Here is an 8,670-nt window from a genome sequence, read left to right as displayed (position 1 = left end):
TTGATTTCAGGTTTCTGCAAAAGTTGTGTGGACCGAATAGCTTGATATACATAAACTAGAAAGCTATGGGTTGATTTACACTTGTATGGACCTGTAAGAAATTTCAAGCAAAACATGGGCTGAATCAACTGTGAACTGAACTGCTGTCATTAGTCCGAATTGCAGCAGCATATACAGGGTATAAGCACATCATACTTGATTTCAGGTCAAAGAAGTTCTTCAAGATTATGAGCCATACACTTGCATAGCTTACAAACCTGAACCCAAACCTGGCTCAGGTCTGGTTATAGCTCAATTTAGGTCCTCTGAAGGCACCTTGGCAATTCAGCTCTGATAAGCAGCCCTCAGTCTAGTAGATGTGAATGGATATATGCAATAGTGTGCAATAGTTCCAATAAGTGTATATTCAATTCAGACTCCAATTATTATTTGTTTGTTAATTTTTCTGCACCAACAATCCAAAAGAATTGCAGGTCTGAACTCAGTTGAATTGTATCTGAATTCAGATGCTGCAATTAAGGGATGTAAATAAAATTGTTGGTTCAGAGCCCCTTTTAATAATCAAAATCATTTATGATCTAAAATCAAGTGGTTATTTGAATGCTAATAACTACTGATTTCAGTATAAATGACTACTGCAATTTTAGATATGAATTTAGATCCAAAGGTTGCTATTCTCCATAGGTAAGTTTACTGATCTGATTTCAAGTCTATAATTGAGGCTTACAAGACATATAAGTTGGGTCTTGAAATGAGAAATCTTAAGCTCTTGAGTTCAGACTTATTTCAGACCTAATTGCATCATATTTCAGACGTATTGATATTAGGTTTTTTTTGCAAGACTGTTCTCAAAAGCTAAGACTTCGGGTCTAATTCTATAAGAGCCTGAAGAACAGCCTAAAGATCCTAATTTCAGCAATGATTTTAGATCTGATTACAATAGATTTTAGATTGTTACTTCTTTTCATAGTGTGTAATAAACTCCATTGATAATTTAGCTAGCTCTCTTTTCCACTTATGATCTATTTCACACTTGAATGCTGGTCTAAGTTTCAGTAATGGAGCTCTATTTTTCTAGTCTGCAAAATTTGTGGATAAGATATGCATACACTCTATTACATTGCTGAAATCAAATTGCAGATCTGAGCACAAATAACTTTGGTAGTTTTCCATTCTATCAGTTTATTGCTTGACTTTTATCTTATTTTTGAAGTTTCTCTTGTTGGATAGAAGTTAGACTTCTTGGTTTTGTAAATTTCTCTTGTACAGTAATCTTTAACTTGTAAATGGATGCTAGATTAGGATTACTTACATTCTTTTGATCTCTCTTGGTTTAAATTATTTTTATTACTTGGTTTAAATTATTTTTAGTTAGAACAAAGCTCATGATCTCTCTTGCAAAATCCTCATAATAAGATTGCTGGTTCGGATCCCTCTTAATAATCAAAATTATTTATGATTAGTAAATCATTGTACATATCTCAGTTATGATAAGTTTACATTTATATTCTGTTGTATTGGCTTTTTTATTGCCTTGACTTTCACAGTTTATGACAATCAGAGTCGAGCTGGAGGAGATCCTCTACGACCCGGAGATTGAAAGAACTCTCCGTGTCCGTCTAAGAGCAGCTAGACAAGTCCAACAAGAAGCTCAAGAAGCTCAAGAAATGGCTGAACAGAGAACCATGATGGATTATGCCAAACCCTCACTCATTGGAGCTGCTTCCAGCATTATCAGGCCTACTATTGTTGTTAACAACTCTGAGATTAAACCTGCCATTATACAAATGATTTAAAACACTGTGCAATTTTATGGAATGGCCCACGAAGATCCCAACGCACATATTGCTAACTTTTTAGAAATATGTGACACCTTCAAACAAAATGGGGTAAGTGATGATGCCATTAGGCTGAGGTTATTCCCATTCTCTTTGAAGGATAAAGCCAAAGCATGGATGAATTCATTACCATCGGGATCAATAGCTACGTTGGATGAAATGGCTAGCCGTTTCCTCTCTAAGTATTTTCCCCCTTCTAAAATTGCTAAAATGAGGAATGATATCACTACATTTTTCCAACAAAAGGGGGAACCTTTATACGAGTTATGGGAACGATACAAGGAGCTGCTGAGGAGAGTTCCCCACCATGCTCTTCCCATATGGCTGCAAGTGCAGACCTTATATAATTGTCTTACCGAGTCAAATAAGACCATACTAGATGCTGCAGCTGGAGGGTCCATAAACAATAAGACTCCTGAGGTTGCCCATGCACTCATTGAAGAAATGGCAGCCAACAATTATCAATGGCATTCTGAAAGAACCCAAGCTAGGAAGCAGCATGGCCTGCATAATGTTGATACTTATACGGCTCTATTTGGTCAACTTGGAACACATAGCAAAAAGTTAGATGAAATGCAGATAGCAGCCATGCATGTACAGTCCCTGCCTTATGATAAGTGTGGGGGAAGCCATAATAGCACTGAATGCCAAGTTGGCAATCAGTCTTTTCAGTCCACGGAAAGGGTAGACTTTGTTGGCAACTTTGCAAGGCAGCCAGGAAATCAATACCATCATGCCCATAACCCCGGATGGAGAGACCATCTGAATCAGCCATGGCAGAATCAGCATGCATCGAAGCCTTTTCACCAAAACTTCCATCAGCCAGAACCGAAATCTAACTTAGAGGAGCTGATGACCAAGTTCATAACTAGTGTGGAAACTAGATTTCAGAATAACGAAACATCGATAAGGAACTTGGAAGCTCAGGTTGGGCAGTTGGCACAGATGATTTCAGAAAGGGTTTCGGGTACCTTACCAAGCAACACCGTGGTAAACCCAAGGGAACAAGAGGCTGTTGGGAGAATTCCCAATTCAGATGCTTAGTCATAAAACTGCCTTACTTGCTTTCTGTCTTTCTTTTGCATTCATAACATTTAAGTTTAGTAAGTTTTTCTTAGAATTTAATTGAATAAAGCTATTGATCTCCTCTTCTAGTTTGAAAGTGATTTCTAGCATAAGAAGCTTCCCATCGATAGCATATTGTAGAATTTAAGAATGATCTTCAGGGAAGTCCTCTAAACACCTCCTGACGGTGCACAATCTGGTCGGTCTTAGCTGCCGGTAACCTTGCCTCTAACGGAGTCGAAGATGCCTGAAACAAGGAAGAAATTGGAGATTTCCGGGGAGGAACCCGATAGGAATACTCCGAAGATCAAGTTAATATTCTTGAAAAGGCAAGAGAAAATAATAGATTTCAAGACCAGAAAGCCCAAATATCACATACCTCTTTTGTCGTGCCAAGCTGACGTTCTTGCCAGGCCACCCCGGTTTCTTCCACGTGTCGCACAGCCAAGGGGTTCGGTTAAATCTACCTCCATCAATTGGCCCCCACTCCTCGTGTCTAGGGTCTTGACCCGGCGCGGGGAGTTCACGGACTGACGGGTGGATTTGCTCCGTGGTGTGCTTAGTCCAGCTCGGAGATTTCCCGATCTGACCTGTCGATGCCCCTGGTTCGGCTAGGATTAGCGCGACTTCACCAGAGTCAGCCCGGGTCGCGTACAGCTCACGCGCGGACGTCAAACGATTTATCAACTATCAGACGTCAAAAGTTCGCGCTAAACTGATTTCACCAAGGGGGTCGTGCAACCGATTTTCCTGAGAGCCATTGGATGGCTTTGATCTCGACCGTTGATGCGCGAGTACAGCGGCTATAAATAGTGGGGTCCCTGGTCACTTTTCCTTCGCCAATATTCAGCGATCGTTCCTTGAGCTTGCGTTCAGGGTCCTCAGCTCGCGTCACTTTCCCTAATTCGGGGTCGTTTCCTTGGTGAGTTCCCTTAGCCTTTCTCGATTTCCTTTCCTTTCCTTTTGCGATGTCTAGTTCAAGTAGTTCGGGTAGCTTAGATAACCTCTTGGACGGGCCTGAGGCAGAGGCCTCAGGTCGGGCTGACTCTTTTGACAACCTTCTGGATGAGCACGAGGTAGGGCCTTCAGCCCGGGTTACCCCGGGTAGTCTAGAGTCCACTTCTCGTCGGGTTCGGATGCCGGACACGTTCGGACCCTCCACCATGATGTCTAGGAGACTTCGGTCCCTTATTCGTCAGTTCAACCTGCCCGGGGAGTATGTATATAGCATACCTTCGGGCAACTTCCCTTGGGAGCATGGTCCAGATGAGATCGTGGTCTTCTGGGAGCATCTCATTGCCGGGTTGCGCCTTCCTCTTCACCCTCTAATCGTCGAAGTCTTGAACCACTTCGGTGTCTCAGTCGGTCAGCTTCACCTGAACTTTATTCGCAACGTCATCGGGACCATATCCCTCTACTACGAATATGTCATACCTTTGGACTTAGAAATTTTCTCTGCTCTTCTTATTTTCAAAAAACAAGCGAGCTTCCTTCCCAAGCACAGGCGGGCTTACTACCTGTCTCCCCACCCAGGATTCAAGCTTCTTCACAAACTCCCGAACAAGGTCCCGGCGTGGAGGCGGGACTACTTCGTGGTCCGAAGCGCTACGGGGTGGTTGTTTCCTACTCAATGGAGGGTGGTTGTCCCTGACCCCGGCGTCATGTTGGATAAAGACATGGCGGAGACATTTCAGTCCTGGGCCCAGGTCGAGCTTGAGTGCGAAGAATACCTCTCGGAAGCTAAACTTATTCAGGTCGGTCTGAGTCCGGGTAGGCTTCTTTACTTAGTTTCCTTCTCTTTTATTTTTTTGTACTGATGTCGAGCCCTTTTTCGCAGGTATCATGGAGGCGGAGAAGACCCGCGGTGCCAACCTACTTGACGGTCTGAAGAGGAGGAAACGAGTCACCAAGCGTGCTCGCGTGGAGTCTCCTCGGGCAGTGGAATCCGAAGCCCCGAGCCACCCTCTGGTCATCAACCAAGATTCTCCCAGGGAACCTAAGGCGGCGGGGCCCATCCCCGAAGTGGCAGCGGAGCCCGTCGTCACGGAGGCTCGAGAAGCCGAAACCACAGAAACTCCGACAATGTTTTCCAGCTCGGGGAGCCAGGAGGGGGTTGGCAGTGTGCTGACTCCGAGCTGTGCTCTTCGGAAGAGTAAGAAGGCTGTTTACCCAGGCGAGGTCGCGGCATGGTCCAAGCTACCTCCAAGTCACATCGGCGCTCGTGCTGCGTCTCATGTCATGGTGGTAAGTTGACGCGGTTTTCCCTTTGTGATTTTTCCTTCATTCTTTACTTTCTTTCCGAACTGACTCCTTGCTTGGCAGGCGAACTCCTCCATCCATGCCCTAATTATCCAAGCAGAATGCAGACTGAAGCGGGCACAGGCTGCCGAGGAGGCCTTGGAATCAGCTCGGGAGCGGGCGCAAACTGCCGAAGAGGCTTTGGGATTAGCTCGTGAGCGGGTCTAGCGTCTTGAGGGCGAGACTTCAGCTCAGAGGAGTGAGTTGGAGAGATACCGAAGGGAGAAAGGTGCCCTGAGGCTTGTCGTGAAACACCTCGCGACCTCAAAAGGGAGCCTGGAGCACGAGGTGGAATACCTCAAGGCCGACATCAAGGAGAAGTCCGAGATCTTCTTCTAGGCCCTTGAGGACACCAAGGTGAAGGCCGTCAATGACTACATAGCGTCGGAGCGCTTCGACAACCTGATGGTGGGCTCATACCGGAGGGGCTTCCAACTGAGCCGGTGGATGATAAGGCATTCCTACCCCGAACTTGACATTCGTGCTATCACCACCTCGCGTATCACTCCGGAGATGGCTGCGGCCGATGAAGATCCCAACTCTGATGACGAGGTTAACCATCCGAGTGTTGCCGAAGTCCCTTCTGAGGGCAACGGGGATATCCCGAAGTGGTGTACCGGGCCTGTGAGCCCGAAGTGATATGTATCGAGCATGCGAGCTCATCATCTTTTTTTTAACACTGTAAAGCAAACATTAGTAATGAAGTACTTTTTCTGCTTGTGTTGTGCAACTATTCTTCTTTTGCCGAGGTGATTATATTGCCGAGCTATATAGAATTAGGTCCCCAAAACAAGGCTTGAGGCGGGTCAACATAGTAAGGCTATATGCCCGATTTGTACTCCGCCTGAGTAAACATCAGTTTAGTAGGCCTGGCTTGGAGCGAACTATACACCCTGGGTTTCATACCCGTGCTGCTTGCTCTTCTTGGTGCTTAGCTTGCGTTGATGAGGTCCCGAGGTCATCCTCAGCTCGACGCTTTAGCCCTTAGGATATTTTCCTAGGTTTTTTGCCCATGCCGGAGAGGCGACCGGGTCTTGTAGCGTCGAGGTCTTTGTTACCTCGGCATTCTGGCCCTTAGGCTCTGGGAGCGGCTCACAGTCCGCCCAATTCGGTAGCTTATAGGTAATATCGCCTTAGATTGACGATGTTCGAAGCTCGAGGTATTTGCCTACCCTCCAGGGTCTCGAGCTCGTACGCTCCTCCGAGTGCTCTCTTTACTCGGTAGAGTCCTTCCCAGTTCGGCCCGAGCTTGCCAACGCCGAGCTCAGGTACCACGACCTTGCGGAGAACCAGGTCGCCGACGCAGAAGTTCCGCTTCTTGACTCTGGCGTTGTAGTACCGAGCTACCCTTTGCTGATACGCTGCGGTCCTGATGTATGCAAGGTCCCTCACCTCATCGAGCAGGTCGAGGTTGGTATGTAGCTCGTCGTTATTGGTATTGTCGTTGTATGCTTCCAACCGAAGTGAAGGGATTTCGATTTCGGCTGGGATGACTGCCTCCGTACCATATGTGAAGTTGAAGGGGGTTTCTCTGGTGGCAGTTTTCTCTGTAGTTCGGTATGCCCAAAAAATGCTGGATAGCTCGTCCGCCCATAACCCTTTAGCTCGGTCTAGCCTGGCCTTTAGTCCGAGGAGAATAGCTCTGTTCGTGACTTCTGCCTGACCGTTTGCTTGTGGGTGCGCGACCGACGTGAAGTTTTGCTGGATCCCCATGTCTTGGCACCACTCTTGGAATCTTATGTCTTTGAACTGCTTGCCCTTGTTGGAGATTAGTATCCGGGGTACCCAAAGCAGCACACTATGTTTTTCCAAAAGAAGTTATGGACATTTCGAGTTGTGATTGTTACGAGAGTTTTAGCTTCAACCCACTTTGTGAAGTAATCTACCGCCACTACTAGGAACTTCCTCCCACCCGTTGCTGGCGGGAATGGCCCGAGTAGGTCGATGCCCCACTGTGTGAAAGGCCATGGGCTGGTGAGATACTTGAGGTCGGCGACGGGCTGGTGGTGAATATTGACATGCTTCCTGACTAGCTCAACGGCGTCTGCTTTCATTGTTGGCCAATAGTACCCCTGTCGTAATCCTTTTTGAGCGAGGGCCCTGCCCCCCAGGTGTCTGCCACACAGGCCTTCAAGAATGTCGTGGAGTATGAGCACGACTTCAGGAGGCCGCAAGCAGCGTAGGTAGGGGAGCGTGGAGGATCTTCGGTACAACCGTCCGTCTATTCTGACATATTTGGCTACCTGGCGCTCTACCCTCCTAGCGGCATTGCGGTCTACAGGGAGGGTTCCATGTACCAGGAAGCTCGTGAGTGGATCGATCCAGCTCGGCTCTGCTTGGGCGACAAGAGCGAACTCCTCTGCCCCCCTGAGAATGCTAGGCCGAGGTACGTTCTCTATGTACACGGTTCTCATGGTGTTGTCACTGGTGCTGGCTAACCAGGACAGGGCGTCGGCCTCAGCATTCTCTGACCTCAAGATTTGCCAGATGAAGTGTGACTGGAAGTTAAGCAGAGCCTCTTTTACTTTTGCTAAGTAGGTGATCATTGTTGGTTCGCGGGCCTCGTATTCGCCTGTAACTTGGTTAACCATAAGCTGGGAATCGCTGCAAATAACTATGTGTTTCGCTATTACCTCTTGTACCAGGGTTAGCCCAGCTATCAACGCCTCGTATTCCACCTCATTATTGGATGCCGTGAACTCAAAGCGTAGTGCGTACTCCAGTTTCGTGTCACTCGGGCCGCAGAGAACTACACTGGCTCCGCTGCCCTGCTGATTTGAGGAGCCATCTATGTGAAGGATCCATGGCTCTTCATATCAATTCGTGCTTGGCCTAACCAGGAGAGATACCGAACTGGATGCGACCTCACGGTGCTCGGACTCAACCGGCCTGGGAGCATTGAGCTCCCCCGAACTTGGAGCCTCGTGCTCAACCGGACTAAGGACCTCGGAGCTGAATGTGCATTCTGCTACAAAATCCGCCAAGGCTTGGGCTTTGATAGCAGTTCATGGCTTGTACTAGAGGTCATACTCACTGATTTCGATGACCCACTTCGTCAATCGACCGGAGACCCCGGGCCTGAGCAACACTTGCCTCAAGGGTTTGTTGGTGAGGACAATAATGGTATGGGCTTGGAAGTATGGATGGAGTTTCCAGGCCGCAATGACCAGCGCATAGGCTAGCTTTTCTATCTCTGGATATCTCGTCTCTGCTCCATGCAATACTTTACTAACATAATAGATGGGTCGTTGGACCCGATCTACTTCCTTTATCAGTACCGAACTGACCACTTCGTCGCTTGCCGAGAGGTACAGTTCTAAAACATCACCTTCTTCGAGCCGGGTCAAAACTGGGATACTTGCGAGGTATCTTTTGAGCTCGTCAAACGCGAGCTGGTATCCTGGGTTCCACTCGAACCCCTTCCTTTTCATTGCTTTGAAGAAGGGCAGGCAGCGGTCTGCCGATTTGG

General features: G+C 47.4%; 1 protein-coding gene and 1 non-coding gene across 2 annotated transcripts; one reads left to right on the top strand and one right to left on the bottom strand.

The window, feature by feature from the left end:
• Positions 1 to 1,817: 1,817 nt before the first annotated feature.
• On the top strand, positions 1,818 to 2,882 carry LOC104588947 (uncharacterized). Its single transcript, XM_010247091.1, has one exon. It carries the CDS (start codon positions 1,818 to 1,820, stop codon positions 2,880 to 2,882), a length of 1,065 nt encoding a protein of 354 aa, XP_010245393.1.
• On the bottom strand, positions 2,046 to 2,152 carry LOC148801769 (small nucleolar RNA R71). Its single transcript, XR_016084902.1, has one exon. It is a non-coding gene; the product is annotated as a small nucleolar RNA R71 (small nucleolar RNA).
• Positions 2,883 to 8,670: the final 5,788 nt, after the last annotated feature.

Source organism: Nelumbo nucifera, chromosome 3 (genome assembly GCF_055504915.1).
Source record: "Nelumbo nucifera cultivar China Antique chromosome 3, China Antique-T2T, whole genome shotgun sequence".
In the NCBI taxonomy this organism is placed as follows: Eukaryota; Viridiplantae; Streptophyta; class Magnoliopsida; order Proteales; family Nelumbonaceae; genus Nelumbo; species Nelumbo nucifera.
This window is presented reverse-complemented; position numbering and strand designations above follow the sequence as displayed.

What these genes read in the sequence shown, in the direction of transcription:
- LOC104588947 (XM_010247091.1), top strand. Translation starts at nt 1,818, where the DNA reads ATGGCCCACGAAGATCCCAACGCACATATTGCTAACTTTTTAGAAATA.